Below are 20,104 nucleotides of genomic sequence, written 5' to 3'. Positions count from 1 at the left end.
ATTTACTTATATGCTTCAAGAAAATTATACACAAATCCTCTTACGATTATTGAGCCAACTCTCCCTAAAAAATGTCATCAAGTTCTAATTTTGAAGCTTTCAATCTTCTTGAAGACAATGAATGGGAAGAAAAAATTGTTGAACAAAATCAGCAACTCGATCAACTAATCGAGGATATAGCTATTTGGCCAACAACCTTGCCTTCACAACCTACAACCCAGACGGCTAGAGCTAAAAGGAGATACATTGAAAGGAAACGCGAAGAGGGTCATGATACTATTTTCGAGCAGTACTTTGCTGAAGATCCAATCTATCCTCCAGATATTTTTCGAACAAGGTATCGCATGCGAAAACCTTTGTTCGAAAAAATAATGAACAAGCTCGTCGACACCGACAACTTTTTGTGCAGAAGCGTGATGCTACCGGTTGACTTGGTATGTCTGCAATTCAGAAATGTACAGCAGCGATGAGGATGTTGGCCTACGGGGCGGCGGCCGACTTGCACGACGAATATTTGAGAATGAGCGCACAACTCATTCGCAAATCTCTCATCAAGTTCGTTGAAGGTGTAATCTCTAACTTCGGCGATGAGTACTTGCGAAAGCCCAACGAAGAAGACTTGGCAAGACTTCTGCATATTGGAGAACAACGTGGGTTTCCAGGCATGTTGGGTAGTATTGACTGCATGCATTGAGAATGGAAGAATTGTCCCACTACATGGGCTGGACAATATGCCGGAAGAAGCGGGAATCCGACAATCATCTTGGAAGCAGTAGCATCTCAAGATTTGTGGATATGGCATGCTTTTTTTGGAACTCCAGGTTCGAGAAATGATATTAATGTGCTTGATCAATCTCCTGTTTTTGATGATATTTTGGAAGGTCGAGCACCGAAGGTCAATTACATAGTAAATGGCCATGAAAAAAATATGGGATATTATCTCACTGATGGCATATATCCTCAATGGGCGGCATTTGTCAAATCTATACCAGGTCCACAAACGATGAGGCACAAGTTGTTTGCTCCACATCAAGAGTCTACGCGAAAAGATGTTGAGCGAGCTTTTGGTGTTTTGCAAGCTCGTTTTGCTTTTATCAAATGTCCATGTCTTATTTGGGATCGTGATATTATGGGGAAAATAATGATTGCTTGCATAATCTTGCACAATATGATAGTGGAAGATGAAAGAAGCACATATTCGAACTATTGTGATCCAGCAGAATTTATTCAAGATCGACTTGGACAAAGTAGTCGTGAGAATGAAGATAGAGATGCGAATAATGATTTCATATATTCTACGAATAGGATTGCGAGTCTAGCTTCTTACATGAAAAACAAAGCCCAACTTCAAAACAGAGAAGCTCACAAAGCTCTGCGAGACGATTTGGTTGAGCATATATGGGCAAAATTCGGCAATTGCAATTGAATGTCTAGTTTTCATCTTATGTATGAGCACCAATTATGTATTTTAAATTTCATATTTCAATTACTGTAATGTATATTTTTTGTTTTTTTTTATAATTTTTAGTTTGTCATTTATTAAGTTTTTCTATAAATTTACAATAATAAGTATTTCATGTATTAATAATATTATTAAAAAATAATATAAAAATAAATATATAATAGTGTGGTTGGGTGGTTGGGGCGGTCATTGATAAACCATGAAAATGTGGGTGGTTGGGTTGGATGAATATTGATGATGTGGAGGAGATATAGATGAATTAAATATTGAAAAAGTGGTTGGTTGGGTTGGGTTGGGTGGTTGCTGATAAACATAGTCTAATGATGGACGGAGGGAGCACTCGTAAGACGTTTCCATCCTTCTCCTTGTCACTATTTTTGTCACGGGACATGTAAGGGGGCTGGCTGTCAGATCAAATCTAAAGTCGAGTTGACTCGGTCAACCTGAAAGTAACAGAGGTTGACTCGGTAGTTTAGTCCAACACAAATTTGAATTAAACAACATCCGATCTTGCTTGCACCTACCGAATTGTTTTAGCTTACTAAATAAAATCAAGACTAAAGGCCCTTTTTTGTTCTAAATATGTATATTTTATGATTTTGGTCCAAAACATTTTTTTTTGAATTATTTGGTCCTTCATAAATAAAATCGGGTCATATTTAGTCCGAATTGGACGGAAATGTTAAATTTAACAGTCAACGAATATTAATTGAATTTTGATCGGATTAAATTAATAATTAAGTTAATATCAAGTTAAAAGTTACACTGCTGGAGCCGGTCCCCTCTCCTCCGCCGCCATACGGTGTCGGATAGTAAGAGCCAAAATCAACACAGTAACAAACAAGAATTAGTAGTAGGAAATGGAGAGAGAGAGAGCCCATTTCCGCAAAAATAGCAGCGAGCTCTTCATCTTCCCCTCCTCTTCCTCCTCCATGGAACTCTCCAAATCAATCCTCAGCCCCGACCACCGCCTTAGCCCTAACAAGGCCTCCCCTTTCCTCCTCAAGAAACGCCTCGACAACCCCGAGCCCTCCTCCCCCAAAGTTACCTGCATCGGCTAAGTCAGAGTCAAATCCATGAAGAAGAAGAAGAAGAAGACCAACCGAAGCCTCTCCAGCCGAAGGGCCGAGGTCAGTTTCAGAAAAATCGAGGCGGCGCAGGGACGGGTGTATTTGGCGGCGCATGGATTTGCTTGTGGTAGTGAAGACTCTTGATAGTGTTTTTTTTTTGTCACTTTTGCAATGTTGGGCTTATTGAACAGAAAGCAATGAACATGGAGATGATCTTTTGTCATACGATTTCGACCTAAATATGGAGCACCAGCCATCCTATGGTGCAACAAGGGAAAACAACACACAATTTGATCTGCCCATGTTTACTTATTCAAGTGTTTCTGCATCAACTAATAACTTCTCACCAGAAAAAGAGCTTGGAGAGGGAGGATTTGGACCAGTTTACAAGGTTCATCTTTGATTACTCAATACACTTTAGAGCCTAAACTTACATGTAACTGTCCAATTATTTTCAAACAGGGCAAATTACTGAATGGACTAGAAGTGGCCCTAAAGAGGCTCTCAAAGACATCCGGACAAGGCTTCGAGGAATTCAGAAATGAGATCTTGCTAATCGCAAAACTCCAGCATAGAAACCTCGTTCGCCTCTTAGGCTGCTGCATTGCCCCAGATGAGAGCATACTCATCTATGAGTACATGCCTAATAAAAGCCTAGACTTGTTCCTTTTTGGTTAGTATATAGTATATACCACTTCATTAATACACATCTTACTACTCCACTATAATGGCTAGTAATCCAATGTTAACAGGATTAATAAAACTAGATTGGGAAACACGCGTTGGCATTATCGAAGGGATTGCTCAAGGGCTACTCTATCTCCATGAGCACTCAAGGGTTCATGTCATCCATAGAGATTTGAAGGCGAGTAACATTCTCCTAGATGGTGAGATGGTCCCCAAGATTGCGGATTTTGGCCTGGCCCGTATATTTGGAGGGAATGATTCGCGGACTCAAACAAATAAGATTGTGGGAACATAGTAAGAAAACTCTTACAACTATATATGTAGCCATTGCAAGAAAACTGATGTGGATTTGGTTGTCTGGAAATGTTAGTGGCTACATGGCTCCTGAGTATGCATTGGAAGGCCTATTCTCCATAAAGTCTGATGTTTTCAGCTTTGGAGTGTTGGTTCTTGAGATTATAAGTGGCAAGAAGAACACTGGCTTCTACCAAACTCACTCTCTCAATCTTCTTGGACATGTAAGCAAGAAACAGAACATATTTAATTTCCTATATCTTCTTGGAAACTCTGTGATAAATGTGGTTGGGTGATTGAATGTGTTGCAGACATGGGATCTGTGGACTCAGGCAGAGGAGTGGAAGTGGTGGATGGATCTCCGGCGGCGGTGGTGGCATTGAGGTATATCAATATGGGACTGTTGTGTGTGCAAGAAAATCCTAATGATAGGCCAAACATGGCTAGTGTGGTGTCCATGCTTAGCAGTGAGAGTGCAGCTCTTCCACCACCTAACAAACCTGCATTTTCTGCTGCAAGTGCAAAAACTTCCACTACCTCATTAGAGGTAAATCATTCTATTAATGGCTTAACTGTTTCAACTATTGAGCCAAGATGACCATACATTCATATGTTGTTTACTATCAGTTGGAACTTTAGACTATCCCTTAACCCTTGATAATATTTGTATTCAAGTGATATAATCCCTCCGACACCCCGTAGATCAACTTTCCATTTTAGGTTGTCCCACTATAGTGGACTGATTTACTTTTATGGCAAAAAGCTACACTTTTTCAATCTCTTACTCCTTTATCCCATTCAAGATGTCTACATTCTCAATGACACAGGATTTTAGGTAGAGTAGTTAAGTACTCCCTCCGTCCCATAGTAGATGTCACATTTTCATTTTTAGTTTGTTCAACAAAAGATGTCACATTTCATCTTTTGAAAAAAGTTCTCCCTCACATCAATTATAAAATTATATTTTCTCTCGCCACTTAACATACAAAATAACATCTCCTAAAATCCTGGGTCATCTCCAAAGTGTGACATCTACCTTGGGACGGAGGGAGTATGAAAAACTAGAGTGAAAAAAGTGATAGAATATATTAATGAGGATAGACGAGACAGAAATTTGTTTCCAAATATGGAAAGTGGACATCTTGTGTGAGACAAACTAAAAGGGAAAGATGAACATCTTGAATGGGACGGATGGAGTACTTTATTCTCTTTTTCTTACTTTATTCCCTCATCTCTCCTCATTTTTCTTTTCTCATACTTTTTTCTCTCCAGTTAATTCAATAAATATCATTTTCTTAAAAACATACCCAAAATAAACTCCTTACTTATAGTAGGATGGAGAGAGTATATATGGTCAATTAGGGTTATAATCAATGTCGAACTAATTTTTATTGTCGAACTGCTGAACCCGTCATTGTTAGCTTGTTTTAGGTCATTATAATACATTTCTAGTTTATTTTAGGTCATTTTATAAAGTACGGATGCCATTTTTAGATCATTTTATGTCATGCTTACTATCATCACCTAAAACAGACTAAGAATGACCTTCATATTGTCTAAAAATGACCTAGTGGTATGGTTTTATGGTTCTGCAATAAGATTGAGTTGTGCTATATCACAACTCTATATATATACATACAGTAAATGTCACGACTTTTGATTTTGCTCCATTTTATTACTCCCTCTGTCTGCCATTAGAAATCGTATTTGAGTTCGGCACTGGTTTTAAAAAATGTAAAAGAAAATGAGTGGAAAAGATAGTGGAATGTGTGGTTCAATTTTATACTCCCTTTGTTTTTAAAAATAGCAACTATTTCTATTTTTGGCCGTTCCTTAAAAATAGAAACTTTAGAATCTTTCTATTTTAGAACATGGACTCCACAATCCACTAACTTTACTTTCACTATTTTTTCTCTTCTTCTCTCGGACTTTACTCATTTTTCTTTTTCTCTCTTACTTTACCAATTCTTCTCACTTACTTTACTAATTGTGCATTAAAATTCGTGCCGTTTCAAATGTTTCTATTTTTTGAATACGGAGGGAGTATAATAGAATATGAGTGAAATGAGTTAGTGAAAAGTGAGATCTATACCTACCATTTATAGTTATAATGAACCAAAATTTCTAATGGCGGACAGACTAAAATGATAAACCGGAATTTATAATGGCAAACGTAGGGAGTACTTTTCAGGGCCTGACTAAAAAGAAAATAGTTACTTTTTAGAGACCAATGGGGTATAAAAATCAATATATAAAAATACTACCTACATTTCATTGAGTATTTTTTTTTTCCCTTTCATTTATAAAGTTACAATGCGAGCCAATGACTGTTGAATCCGAATAGTTCTGGCTTGGTTTATTAAATTATCTATAAGTATTCCACTTCTTTTGTATTCCATGTTTTACTTGTATCTGCAAATCCATAAAAATGTCGGCCACTTCTTCTACTACATGAGGTTCGAATGGTTGCAAAGGTTGTTGGTGATTAAAGTTCGTGTACAAATATTTTTGCTGGTGTCAAGAAAGAACATCAATTAAAATAGTGGCAGATCCACGACGTAAAACGTATGAAATGTTTTACTTTGTGTATGAAAATAAGGGCAAGATGGGTGGATGTCATTTTTCGAATGGGATGTGTGGTTGTCATTTGGAGGGCAGTTACGTGAACAATGAAAACTGGAAATTCTCAAAATCGTTTATGCATAGAACATTCCATCAATTATTTTGCATTGAATATTTGAAATTGAAGATTTGGAGGATGAGAGTTTGGTTTGAAGATGGAAGTTGTCGTCTATATAAAGCGAGTGTATTTATTGATGCTAGTTGATGGGAAGATGCGAGTTTGGATCGAAGCTGGAAGTTGTCGTCGTTAATATCCCACACATCATTATTGTTGTACATAATAAAACTTTAATCTCATGTGAAGTACCAAATCTTATTACGAAATCACATACGAAGTATCCATGTAAATTTGAAATAACATACGAAGTACGCGTTTAAATTTGACAATATTATGCAGAAGATGGCAAAACTAGGGGTATTTTAGACCAAAAAATCTCATTTGTGATTATGTTGAATGGTAAGGGTTTAATGGCAATATTTTTTTTGAATAGATTGATTGATGTATAACAACCACCTCCATTACTTAATGCCCAAATCTGCCTCATATGAGAAACTACTATATTTTCTCTGAAAAAATATTTTAAGATGGTCAAATGTAACTATTGTGTTGCTAATACAATATAGCCAATAATTGTACATTGAGATACTTTAAAGTAGAAATTCCCCACAAGAAGTCGAGAATGCACTTTTGGGATGAATCACCTCTGTATAAAAATATGACTAAAATACATTAATATAGTCAACATGAATTTTGTATTGAATGCGACTTGCCATTGAAAATCAACCGGCCAAAATTTCGAGTTTGAAAGCCGCCGGCTCTGGTTTTTTAAACACAAAATAATAAAGAGTCTTTCATGTCTTATGTCTAATGTATTTAATTAAATTTAATTGTATATTTTCTTCGTCAATTTATAGATGTAAAGAATCTCATATCATTATGTGTGCTTGAAAATAATTTTGAAAATAAACTATACTACTGAATACTGATGAAGTGTTGGATTTTGGTTTTATATTAAATTTTCATGTTTACTAGGAGAAGAGGTTTTGCTAGAAGCAACGTTTTTCCTTCAAATAGTAGATCGATGATTCGAAATAAACAAAAAGAATACAAATTAAATAACTCTAAGTCGTTGTCCTAGTTTTATTGCAAAAAGTAATTGATGTAGACATGAGGAATTATGTTAAAGAAATAGTCTTGCCGCTCTGCCTGTATATGCATCTAAATTTGCAATCAAATTAAAGTCAATTCTAAAATATAGAATTAAATCTCACTAAATCAAATCAAAATCCGTTATTTGTGTTTGTATTCCTCTCGAAAAACGTAGCTGGCACGATAAACACATAGAGGAAGGCAAAGAGAAAATGGAAAAGATTATGTGACATTGATGTTTGAGAAATTTATCAGAAAATGTCACATGTTTTAACATTTTAGTACTCAGAAAATACATGTAATTACATTTTCGACCTACAAAAGTAAATGTTACACACCGTCAGAGAATGTGACTATTCTCTACAATAAATTATTATCCTAGTGACTATCGTTGTGAAATTTTTTAGCATTTAGTTTAGTGATGGATTAGGTAGACTTCATATTTTGAATTTAGATGATGGATTAGGTTGTATTAAGCAAGCCATCGTCTTTGTTAAGAAAATCAAGCTATAAGCTGCCAATACCACATTAAATAGTAATTACTCCCTCCGTCCGCGAATAGGAGTTCCGTTTTTCCATTTTAGTCCGTCCGCGAATAAGAGTCCTGGTTCACTTTTACCATAAATGGTAATAGAGTCTCACCTTCTACTAACTCATTCACTCACATTTCATTTAAAACTAATATATATAAGTGAGACCTCTTTTTCACTAACTTTTTTCCATCCACTTTTCTTAACATTTCTTAAAACCCGTACCGCCCATGAATGGGGCTTCTAATGGCAGACGGAGTGAGTACTATTTAAAAGGGCAAATTGTCTATAAAGTCATGAACTTTTACAGGTTTTTCCCGTGAACTTTAAATGTTGCATGAAAAGTCATGAACTTTACTGGAATGTTAAATTTCTCATCCGACCCGACCCGATAAATTTCTGACACAAACTTATCCTACGTGGCGCGCCGAAGGAGTGACTTGGGGCATTAATGCTACTCTTATGCTGAATTCGATTTGTACGTTTATGTCGATTTGTATACTGAATTCGATTTTTATGTTTTCATTTGTGCTACTTGTATGTTTGTGATAAGTCCAGAGTCAGAGATTGCAAAGATAGAAGATAAACAATCAAAATTAGAGGAATTTTGCCAAGTCACGCCTCCAACGGGCCACATAGGATAAGTAATTGTGTAGGAAATATGTCGGGTTGGGTCGCATGGAAAATTTACACATTCCGATAAAGTTCATGACTTTTCATGCAACATTTAAAGTTCACGGGAAAAACCAAACTATTTTAACAGTTCACGACTTTATAAGCAATTTGTCCAAATTTAAATGAATAGGCTACAAGCAATTTAGGATGGATTTATTCTTTTTCACCACTGTTTCACACTTTCACTTAAAATGAGCAGAAAAGGACGAATTTAGTTGACTGGAATAATTCACAAGATTATGCTGCTTGATTCCTAAAACACACATTTTATAATTGAAGTTGATCTCATCCTATATGTTTGTTTATTGTTCAACTTGTGGGAAAATATGACATCCTATTCCTGATAGTGAAAGAATTGAGATGATTAAAAATCGATTTAGTATAGTTCAATAATAAGGGCTCTCTGAATAGTTTTTCTTGATCATATATAGAAGTCACATTATCTTTTCTTGAGATTTGAAGTAGGATTTTTGGCAAGAGAACAAGGCTGTACATGTAGCAAGTGTATGTGGGAGGGAAAATATGAAGTTGTGATGATTTTTTCCTTAGTTCAAAAGGTGCAAAAAATGGAGAGTTAGTGATATGCAAAACTTGATCAAAACAAGGTGTTTTATTGATTATAGAATAGAATAGTTTCATGGAGATGGAAGGGAGAGGCTACTCAGAGTTTTACAGGAACACGAGCGAAGAGATGTTCATCAAGACGATGATGGAGAGCCCCGTTGGACTACCAGCTCCGACAATGGAGATGCTGGGATTCAAGAACCTCACGCAGAGTTTTCGAACAGACAGCGAGGAGCTCTTCAAGAGCTGGCTCACAAATGGAGAGGCAAGCACCTATTTTATGACTATTCTCTACTTGTGTTTGGACTGAAAAATACTGAAGTCTGGTGTCGTTTTCTATTAGCAGAACGGTGGCTGCCATTCAGCAGGCGTTGGGCATCGCCCTCGACAGGCATCAAGAAGGTCAGTTTTGTCATACCTATCTATATACGGTTCAGAAACAAATATTCGTTCAATTCAACCATGTATGTTGATGACGTTTCTCAAGTAATAAAAAGCAGGATCTCCACAGAACTAGCTGGTTTGAGCAATCAAAACGCGAGGCAGAACAAGGTAAACAACGAAGATACGTTTCCACAAACCAGTTACGTGGCTGCTGCTGATCTTGAATCAACGAGGTCAGAAGAGTTCAAAGGGGTGCAGCAGGCTAGCAATCTGTTTCTGGCGAAGGTACTAAACTTCCCAAAAAAACTCATTCAAGATATAAATCTCGGGGTTTCAATCTCAGCCGTTGCTGTGCTGTGTAACGCAGGCGTGGTTCCACAGTTCTCAGCCTATGACTAGGAGTAGATCATCTGAACTGAGGTACGTACATACGTACATCTTCTGCAGCTAACGAACTCACTCAAAAACCGAGCAGAGGCCTAATCGATTATGTAATTTCTTCAAGGCGGAGATATGTTGCAATGCAAAACTCACAAACACCAATAGGCATTGAGGCCATGATTCAACAACAACAACAGCAGCAACACACACACTTGAACAACAACATGTCAACAATCTATGAGAATCCAACTCATTTCAACGCAACATCATTCATGTCCCCATCCAATTCATCCTCATCCACGTTCAACAACCCTCAAATGGGATACGAGGACAAGATCTCGTCTGTTGTCAGCATGCTCAAGGGCACTCTAGAGCGCAAGAAAATCGAGAGAGGAGCCGTTGATGCCACTGCCACCTACTATGATAATAATGGTGGACAAGGTTTAGGCGACACGTTTGAGAATCAAGGGACTTTCGGGGATATTTCTGTGCTCGGAGCTGATGAGACGAGGGCGCTGCATACAATAGAGGAGTCGTTGATGGAGGGCATTTTGGGACCCCTCAACCAGATGAGCACACTGTCAAGGGAGCCATCTCAGAGTGAGTCCTCTGCTGCTGCACCCATGGCTTCAAGTGGTGTCGACGTCTACGAAGATCCTTGCATCTCCGCACAAGCTCCTAGTGTTTGTGAGAGCTCAAGGCATCAAATGGGGATGCGAAGAAGCCCTGAAGATTGCTCAAGGAACAGAGGTATTCATAACTTTTTCACTTGATTTTTTTAACATTTAGGCCTCTTTTTAATGTTGATTTGCACTTCTTGAGCTGTAGATTTTAGAGAACGTGTATATGATAGCTCAAGAGAAGATCAAAAGGTACTTACTGCATAAATCTTGTATAAGAATGGTGTTTCCTGATATAAACAAAAAACTGATCCCAACTTTTTCTTGCCTTTTTTTTTTTCTGTCAATTTGCAGCAAGAAGGTTTAGTTCGATATGGATCTATAAAATCAACTGGTTCAGGTAAGAACTGAGTACTTTTTATAAGCATTCTTGCAAAAGTATTTACATTTTGTTGGGGAATATATAGGGGTGTCCAAATTGATTTTGAAATAAATAGTAGTAATGGGGAGATTATATCCGAGTCGAGTCATCTAATCATGTCTCTAATCTCTAAACTATGAAATAGTGTGTGCACACAAATGTCGCTCAACACATCAATTCTCTATATGCATATATGCTACAGTATCCAGCTTCATCAGTGGTTAAATCGATTGGCTAAACCGTAAACCAATAGCTTCATCAGTTCACTCATTGATCAGATATTTAGAACATTGATCAAACTAAATTTAACATTGATATTAAGATATCAATTTTGTATGTTATGCAGTTGACAAAGGAGATCCCACAAAAAAACGCAGGGTGGAGCGGTCACGCAAGTACGTACTTACTTTATGAGGCTGGTGACAAAATTTATTTCGATTATTAATGATTTTTTTTTTTTTATCTATTCTATCATAATCTTGTAGTGTTATCAATTATATCTGAATCTTTAGTTATCCTAGCAATTCTTTGAAACTTATCAATTTTATCACATGAAATTATATCAACTTGAAAAGTGATTGTTTATGTGTTTTGAAGGATGGCGGAGGCGAAGGAGAAAAGTTCGACGCCACCCGTGCCATCGGACATGCAATCCATCTTGAAACGATGTGAGAATCTTGAGAAGGAAGTGCGTTCACTTAAACTCAACTTGGCCTTTATGAACAGGTGAACTTACATATATACTTGCGTGATTCATACATCAAACAGTAGTAGTAGAAGATAAAATTATTCAATTGTGTATCATGAAAAGTAAATGCTGACAAAATTCAACTAGCTTTTTCCCTAACAAAAAAATTATTTGGCAGAAAGGATTCAGAGCAGACTAAACAAATTGAAGAGCTTCAGAAACAGAATCAAGATCTGGGAGATGAAAAGGAGAGACTACTTGAAGAGATTGAGAGGATCATTTCAGAAACTGCCAATATCTAACTATTTTTACTACCAACCTAAACTTTTCTATTTTTTCACAACAACTATCTAAATGTTCCTATCTTTATAAATCTTCAATTTATGCTATTGGCTTTCCAAGAATGCGGACAAAGATTCACAATACTTCCTGTGTATGCTAGTATATGATACGCGCACATGTATACCAAAATTCTGAATATTGCATGTAAAATACCACCGTTCTAATCAAATGACAAAGAAACTCAACTTAGCTAGTACGGATCCTTCTAATCAATCGGTCAGAGGTTTGAGTCGCCTCGTTCAGACATGTGTGAGTTGAAACTCTAAAAAGGTACAATAACATTCACAACCTTAATAACTAACAAATCACTAACAAACTACGCAACTAACAAATACAAATTTGTAAAAGCATAAAAACTATACAGATCACATGAGAAATAAGATCCAATCGTAATCGTAATGGAGATAATATTATAACCATAGTATGTAAAATTAGAAGATAACAAATCAATAACAAACTATTCAACCACCAAAACCACAAATATGTAAGAGCATAAAACCTATACGAATCATAAACACCGAGATAGCATAGAAAATTCGTAATAGAAATAGGGAAAGGCTGAACTTTCTTTTTTTGAAATTTTCATGATTAATATGATACAACAATTTTACAAGAAAAAAAAAACTATACATTCATGGTCCTGGTATATAGGCAAGTGTACTACTATCTACAGCCAGTGGCGGATCTACCTTATGGGATGGTGGGGCATTTGCCCCTCCTCATATTGTTCTACACACACACACACACACACACACACACATATATATATATATATATATATTATACAATATAAATTTTATTTCTTGCAATCTCTCACTAAAATGCCCCTCCTCAAATTCTTAATATTTCTTCATAGATAAATTTGCCCCTCTCCCTATAAATTTCTGGCTCCGCCCCTGTCTACAGCAGAACTAGAGGACTAACTGCTGAAATTGCTATTTTTGTCTCTGTTACAAAACTGTTAAAATATTTCATGCCTTAGAGATGCAGGTTTCAGACTTGTCAACAGCACTACTGGAAAATTGAGTGCCTTTCTAATGTAAGCATATATACGTCTATGACAGGCTGAGCCTTTGCACGTATTGAACGGTGACCCAACTCATGAAGGAAAAATACACTGCAAAGAAACAAACTCGCTTTAATAAAATAGTACTTGGGTGACGTGTGAACGTCCATGATGCAAATAGTCGGCGAATGATGGCTAGCAAAGGGTAGAGAACTCCAATCAAGGTAACGGATAGCAAGGACATTATAAAGCCGGAAATAGCTCCAGCTATTAGATCCCATCTCCATAGGTGTATTGATCCCACACCAGAAACCCATGACTTCAGTAACCTTGTAAACCTGAGATGATATGAGCAACTTATATGGACCAAAAATGACAAAGGGATGATATGAAGTTACAGAAAAAGGTACTAACTTTTATAGACATATTTACAATCACATAAGCATCCAAGAATCTTCAATGCATAAGACCAATATAAGACAGAATATGACATGCTGGTAGAAACAAAGAATTGAAAACATGGTTCTTGAGCCAATAAAGAATATAATAGGATACTAAATCATCACTCGGGCATTTGCATAAAATTATTTCAACTGGGATCATAGATATCAAAAGCATCCGGAAAGATCAACCAGATGCATACACGTAATTTAAAGCAAACTTCACTTCCTTAATATGAACATTAGCTGACTAACAAGTGCCTTGTTTCAAGTTACATTCATTTATCTAGAGAAAACATAATTGGCATAAATATCTGCAGCAAACTGGCAGCTATTTTTTCGAAATCAATTCAAATTAACAAGTAACTGAGCCACATTCCAATTTTGGTTCCTGAAAACTGGATACAAACCTAAGGACCTCCACCAAAATAAATCTTCTCAATGGAACTCTAGCTATCAGACTTTAAGAAACGGCTGCCTAAGCTAATTGAATGGGGTATGGGTATGCAAAAGTGGATAGATTAAAGTGTTTAAATTGCTAAATCTCAAAGCTCTGAAGCAGCATGTGGAGCCATGTATTTTACATAAAACACACTTGCAGAAACGATCAGCAGACAGAGAAGCTCAGCTTAAAACCTACCTTCTTAATTGCAACTGATCCAATCAATATAAGACTGCTCTCATGACTAATTAGTATGACAAATAGGACTGGCAATTTTTGACACGACACGATAACACGACACGAACCCGCACGAAATTAATGGGCATGCGTCAAAGCTTATTGGGTTCATGTCCTTATCGTGTCGACACGATAAGGACACGAAAACTTCGTGTCGTGTTCGTGTTACACGTTAAGAAATAATATTAATATTATAATAATATTATTAATTTATTTATTTTAAAATTTTAAAATTTTAAAATTAAAATTTAATATTTAATATTAGAAATAATATTTATATATTATAATATCATTATTATAGTGTCGTTATTGTGTCGTGTCATATATGTGTTGTTATCGTGTCGTGTTGACCCGAAGTGGTTCGTGTCGTGTTCGTGTCTAAGGATAGCGGGTCGTGTTCGTGTTCATGTTTGGAGTTTTCTTAACAGGTCGTGTTCGTGTTTGTTGTTATCGTGTCGTGTCGTTATCGTGTCGACACGATAACGACACAACACGCACGATTTGCCACCCCTAATGACAAATAGAGAATTTCCTTATGATGTTTTAAGTTATCTATGATATACAGAATCTTCAAGTGAAAATATGAGTATCATGTAAATGTAAAAGATCTAGATGAGAAACCTACAACTCCAAAACTATTCATGGGCATAATATTTACTTACAGTATAGAATATCGTTTAAGCATCTCGACAGTAGAAAGATCCTCAGCTTGGCAATTGAATAAACCTTCATTATTTATATTAACCTTAGAAACACCCAGAGTATACCAGCACTCATATGTTTCATTTACCTGAAAAATCAATGTGACAGTATGTAATCACATACCAATGAAATTTTAATTTATAATGAGGTAACTACATGCCTCTTGGAATCCAGGAGATGAAGGGATCAAACTCTCAAAAGCTAGAGATCCTTCAAATTTAGAACATCATTCCAAAGGCTGGGTCTCAAATGTTCACCTTAAATTTATCCTTGGTCAACCAGGCAGCACCAAAATTGGGTCTACACTTGTATGGAAGAGCTTCTTTTGGGGCTTCTGCAGAGGCAAACCTTGCTTGTCCTGAATGATCTATGTATTCAACCTGTGATACATAACAGAATGTATTGAAAATTAAAGAACTAGAGAGATGCATTAGGAAACAAATGACAAAAGAGGCACACCAGAAATTGTACTCTTTTAAATCAATTGAATTTCTCCATAAAGCATACTCGCATGCTGGGATATTCAATAAATGGAATGCATACTTGTATAAGGGATCATTTATACAAAAACACTACAGAGAAATTATTAGGAAGCTTACCCATGTCACTGATATGGAAACCGGGCCCAAGTGTTTATGTTACCTCATATTAGTATTATCAAACATGCTAAAACAAGTACCAGAAAGTATTTATTGATCTTCTTATGTGGCAGAGATCAGAACTAGATACTTGTTTCCATGCAAATACTATCAAGTGGGTATGTAAGATACATCTTGGTATCAAATAGAAACAACGTCAGTGGCTCCCTATTTTTCTGTAATTTTGTAATAGCTATCCAGGTAATGGGACACTGTTAGTGGTGACATGCATAGGCATATCACCACCGTTAAAGTTATACTAGCTGATACTGAACTTTATCAGCATGAAAAGGTGGTCTCAGAAGCTCGCAGCATTAAAACTGCTGGATTGGCTATTTGAGCTATCAAGGACCAGAAAAAGTATTCCATGTAAGAATATACAGTGTCCAGCAGAACTAGTTATATATGATGTTAAGTGGTAGGAGTTCTCGAACTTCAAATATTAAGTAGCTTTATATCCTCAAATATCTTTCATATTTCACTAGGACCAAGTTTTTGCAAGTAAGCAAGCCACAATGACCTAAAAAGGTTACATCCTAGAGCATTATAGATGTTCTTGAGAGTAGCCTTATGCTGTAAACATTATATACATAAATAACACAGATATGAGCAATCTAACAGGAAGTATTTTTCAAAAATAGCAAGAGAAATTGTTTCAACATTCAAGAAACAATTACCTCAAAAACAGAAGCCCAGTAGTAGTCATAATGGCACCGGTACTTTTTCCGTTCAAAAGGGTAAAAAACATGTTTAGCTTTATAGTTAAAAAGACCTAATTCACAGACCTTTGATGACCTCAGATCCACACCTGCATAGATATCAACACTACTGATTTGAGATAGATAAAAGATAGATACGACCGTGCACAAACAACAAAAACCCAGCGTTGCACATCGAACTCAGAAACAAAATTTACTACCGAAATAAGACTTACGATTCACATTAACATCAGAAACGATATAAACATTCCAGGTAACTTAATAATGAATGTAAACAGAATTATTATACAATGAACTTACAAAATGTCAAATTCCTCAAATTAACCCACTACATCACACACACGTATTTTGCAGTTATCTAATTTTATGAACTCGATAACATCATGATCTGCCTCCAAATCTTAATAATCATAACAATTTGGAAAGCAGGCCATTGACTACGATGCAAATTAGCAAAAAAGCTAAATAGATTCCTGACAAAAATGTCCAACAACCACACGCGAGAAAACGAAGCCGTGAAAGCATTCAACACTCTGAAAAAAAGAAACTATTCTGATTCCCCTAACTTCTCGGTAAGACGGTAAATCATCATTAACTAAGCCGGAGCTGCATACGCTCAAATTCATTCCACACAGAAATAGCAGCAGCGCATGATAAAAAAAAACATACTACAATCCATCCATTCAAAAACGGATCACTTAGCGCTTACTGCTGGAAACTATTCTGCAGCGAGACTGAACCGAAATCGGGCTCCAAATTGATAAATTCGCGATCAAAACAGCAAAGTACAGAACCGAAAATGAAAGCAGAAGAATGATTAGGAAAGCGAAAGCGACGGCGAAGCAGGAACGGAGAAACGAGCGACGGAGAGTGGTGCCGCCGTCGTCGTCGTCGTCGCAATCCCTCAGCTCTTCCTCGCTATTCTCCGGAGAACCCATGGGGGTTCGAATATGTCCAAATAAGTTTCGCGTTTGTCGCTAAGGCGGATTTCCGGTCACCGGGAATTCATCCGGTGATCGGAGTTTCAGTAGAAGGTAGTTGTGCTCCGTTATTTATTTTGAGAGCGCAAAAAATGCTTTGTTTCATCCAAATCCAAACGCCTCGCATTTCAATAAAATACTCTCTATTTGAATTCTAAAATGTCATTTTGTCATTTCAATGGATTAAAGAATCATAGTTTGAAAATAAATTTAGCTGTTTTATTATTTTAGTTCGATCTATAAAATTAGTGTATTTTATATTTTAAAATATTTTTACTGTACATTATTAATAAAGTAAATTTCATTATTTATTAATACTATTTCAATTATTTTTCTATTTCTCTTATATTTTAACACTGAAACTCATGTCATGTTAAAAATCCTTATACGGGGAGCATTTGGAATCCATAATAGTGGTCATATCATATGCTACAAAAAAAAGTACTCCAGTATTGATTTAGTTTGCAAGTTTGGCAAGAGATTTATTTATTTATTAAGTCGGATTTTTTTCTATATTTCCATTCTATCGGACTCATACTATCATAGTATCATCACACAAATGCTAAAGTGGAGACAAACAACATAGATAAATATATAAAAGTAATTTAGTTTCTCTATTTAGTACTTCCTCCGTCGTCTTAAGGAAGATGACTCCTTTCTTGGGCGGCACGAGATTTTATGCAAATTTATTTTGTGTGTTGAGAGGAGAGAGTAAAGTAAGAGAGAGAAAATAAAGTCGAGATAAAGGTGTTTCCATTTTAAATAATGAATCATCTTAGTTGAGAGAAGCTAAAAAGAAAAATGAATCATCTTTAATTGGACGGAGGGAGTACTCCGCATCTATGATTGCATACCGATTATTGAAAATGAGTAACAGAAATCAACGTCAAACATGGTGTTCTTTCTAGTTGGCTTTCTTTGACCACATCCACACCTAAACATCTTAAAAATAGGTACAATATGCATATTTATATTGACAGTCAAATTAGCAAACTAAAATATTTTTTATGACAAACATGATTCCCTTTCTCTTTCGAAAAGGTAGCCGGGATGCAAGAAGAGCGACTCGGATCTCCAGTCAATGGATCATTCTTTTCTCAAATTTTATTATATCAATACACGTTGGAACATTCTCATTTCATAATTCATTTCATTATCACATTTCATCAAGCATATTAGACCGATTCAAGATTACAAAGATAAAGTCGTATTGGTTTTTGACAAAAGAAATTATAATTATTTTGAGTTTATATTTTGTGGAAGCAAATATTACGAACTTTTTCAAATGCTAAAAATACGATCTAGTCATTGTTAAGTTGACATACATACATTTGCAGAATCTGGAATAATTTTATTTGACATGAAATATGAGTTTGTAGCTCGAGGAAGAAGAAAATGTAGAACTGAGAAAATGAAGAATAACCACCATTATCGAATTCAATTTTTGGTTATGTGATTTACATCGAAGATCAAGAGTTGAATCAATGTTATTATGAAGTCAATATAGGTTTACTTCCATTCATGGCATGTCTCGATACCAGAATTTGTTTTTAGCATTTGAACTGAAAAAGCTGATTTACGTTTCAAGGTATTATCAATCAGAATTTTAAGTTGTTTGGTACTTGAAAGTCAATTTAAGACCTTTATTTTCAATGTTCACATAGATGAAATATTTATCTCAAATATTAGGGATTGGAGGAATTGCTTATAAAATATAGTTTTTACAAGAAAACATGAAGTTTTTCCATTGGTGTTTTATTGGTTAAATTGTATCAACGATATTATCGGTTGTCACTGCCTATAGAAAATTTTTCAGCAATAAAAAAGTGCTCTAAGCAAAAGGACGGGAGATCAATGATTAAATAATTGCAAGTCCTTATTTTAAAAATGGATGTGTTTGGGAATGTTATTAATGAAATTTTTATCCAATGATTTAAAAAAATGAAAGTAGAAGGAGAATATTATGATGTAATTTTATTTAACCTTTTATCTTTTACAGTAGTACTCCATATTTTGTTTTAGTTTATATGATATTGTTTATATTTAATTTTTAACAATCTCCAACGCCAAATTTTTGGCCACCAGGTCTATAGGAAAGGAGTAGTAATATTTTTTACTATAGTTTAAAATGATGAGCAATTAAAGTGATTTGATTATAGCATTAAAATAAAATAAGAAAATCTAGCTCTAATGAAATGTGCCGTATTAATTTAAACCCAACCATACCTTTCAACTCTTCATATTCATTTTCCACCAACATAGCGCCGTATTAACTTTCTTTTATGGAATTTTGTATTTTAATTAGGAATTGCACTCCGCTTGAAAGGCTTCCAAAAGAATGACAAATGGTGCAGTCTTGGAGCAAGTGTGCAAAAATGAAATGTTAAATCGAGCTCGGCGGCGGCCAGACGACCGTTGAGATGGATCAACAGATGAGTGCCGCCGTGTCCACCGCGCTTGTCTACTAAGAGCATCCACAATAATTAAGCCCGTGGCCCTGAGCCAAACCACAAAACTTGGCCTATGCCACAAAACTTGGCCGGGCTACCAAAAAACTTGTTCACACTATAGTGGACAGGCTAAGTCACCAAATTAATTATTTTTTTCATTTTTTTATATTTTAATTTAACAAGAATGAAAATTATCGGACTATAATAATTATAAACAAAAATATGAATTAATTAAAAAAAATTGACAATTACAAGTAAATATATTTATTGAAAATTTGAATTTTAATTATTTTCGTAATTAGGGTGTGAATTGAAATCACCATCCTTAATTAAAAAGTTGACCAATTTTATTTGAGATTTAGAGATAATTTAGTTCCTAAATTAATGTCAAATTAATTATTTTTTGAAAACCCTCTCTCTCTCTCTCTCTCTCCACCCATTGGAAAAAAAAATAAATTCCAACCAGGCAGGGGCCGGCACAAAATTGAAAAAAAAAAAATCCAACCAGGCAGGCGCTGCGGCCCTTGCCCAAGCGCCGCGACCGAGCCCGCCGGTGTAGCTCCCTCCTGGGCACCCTCTCCCCCCCCCCGGCCGGAATTC

General features: G+C 35.8%; 3 protein-coding genes, 1 non-coding gene and 1 pseudogene across 7 annotated transcripts; 4 read left to right on the top strand and 1 right to left on the bottom strand.

Annotated features, from left to right (window-relative positions):
• Window positions 1-466: 466 nt before the first annotated feature.
• LOC125220381 lies at window positions 467-1,426 on the top strand. The gene is made up of 2 exons (XM_048122551.1): window positions 467-662; window positions 822-1,426. Exons 1-2 carry the CDS (start codon window positions 467-469, stop codon window positions 1,424-1,426), a joined length of 801 nt encoding a protein of 266 aa, XP_047978508.1.
• Window positions 1,427-2,326: 900 nt separating this feature from the next.
• Window positions 2,327-4,290, top strand: LOC125224154 (annotated as a pseudogene).
• Window positions 4,291-8,862: 4,572 nt separating this feature from the next.
• Window positions 8,863-11,971, top strand: LOC125222847 (protein CYCLOPS-like). Of its 2 annotated transcripts, none has more exons than XM_048125685.1 (10): window positions 8,863-9,319; window positions 9,401-9,456; window positions 9,555-9,723; window positions 9,806-9,858; window positions 9,944-10,569; window positions 10,648-10,691; window positions 10,794-10,839; window positions 11,207-11,255; window positions 11,458-11,586; window positions 11,727-11,971. In XM_048125685.1, exons 1-10 carry the CDS (start codon window positions 9,128-9,130, stop codon window positions 11,848-11,850), a joined length of 1,488 nt encoding a protein of 495 aa, XP_047981642.1. In that variant the 5' UTR covers window positions 8,863-9,127; the 3' UTR covers window positions 11,851-11,971. The 2 variants fall into 2 exon arrangements, with proteins under 2 accessions (XP_047981642.1, XP_047981643.1); XM_048125686.1 differs by having other exon boundaries at window positions 9,187-9,319; window positions 9,566-9,723.
• A 442-nt stretch (window positions 11,972-12,413) lies between these two features.
• LOC125222848 lies at window positions 12,414-17,174 on the bottom strand. Of its 3 annotated transcripts, none has more exons than XM_048125689.1 (5): window positions 16,784-17,170; window positions 16,141-16,163; window positions 14,975-15,097; window positions 14,678-14,805; window positions 12,414-13,234 (listed from the first exon to the last, which is right to left on the bottom strand). In XM_048125689.1, the coding sequence occupies exons 1-5, from the start codon at window positions 17,010-17,012 to the stop codon at window positions 12,946-12,948; spliced, it is 792 nt and encodes a 263-aa protein (XP_047981646.1). In that variant the 5' UTR covers window positions 17,013-17,170; the 3' UTR covers window positions 12,414-12,945. The 3 variants fall into 3 exon arrangements, with proteins under 3 accessions (XP_047981646.1, XP_047981644.1, XP_047981647.1); XM_048125687.1 differs by having other exon boundaries at window positions 16,033-16,163; window positions 16,784-17,168; XM_048125690.1 differs by having other exon boundaries at window positions 13,201-13,234; window positions 14,678-14,741; window positions 16,033-16,163; window positions 16,784-17,174.
• Window positions 17,175-19,362: 2,188 nt separating this feature from the next.
• LOC125185803 lies at window positions 19,363-19,536 on the top strand. The gene has a single exon (XR_007170300.1). It is a non-coding gene; the product is annotated as a small nucleolar RNA snoR143 (small nucleolar RNA).
• The last annotated feature ends 568 nt before the right edge of the window (window positions 19,537-20,104 follow it).

This window comes from Salvia hispanica, chromosome 4 (assembly GCF_023119035.1).
Source record: "Salvia hispanica cultivar TCC Black 2014 chromosome 4, UniMelb_Shisp_WGS_1.0, whole genome shotgun sequence".
Taxonomy (NCBI): Eukaryota; Viridiplantae; Streptophyta; class Magnoliopsida; order Lamiales; family Lamiaceae; genus Salvia; species Salvia hispanica.
This window is presented reverse-complemented; position numbering and strand designations above follow the sequence as displayed.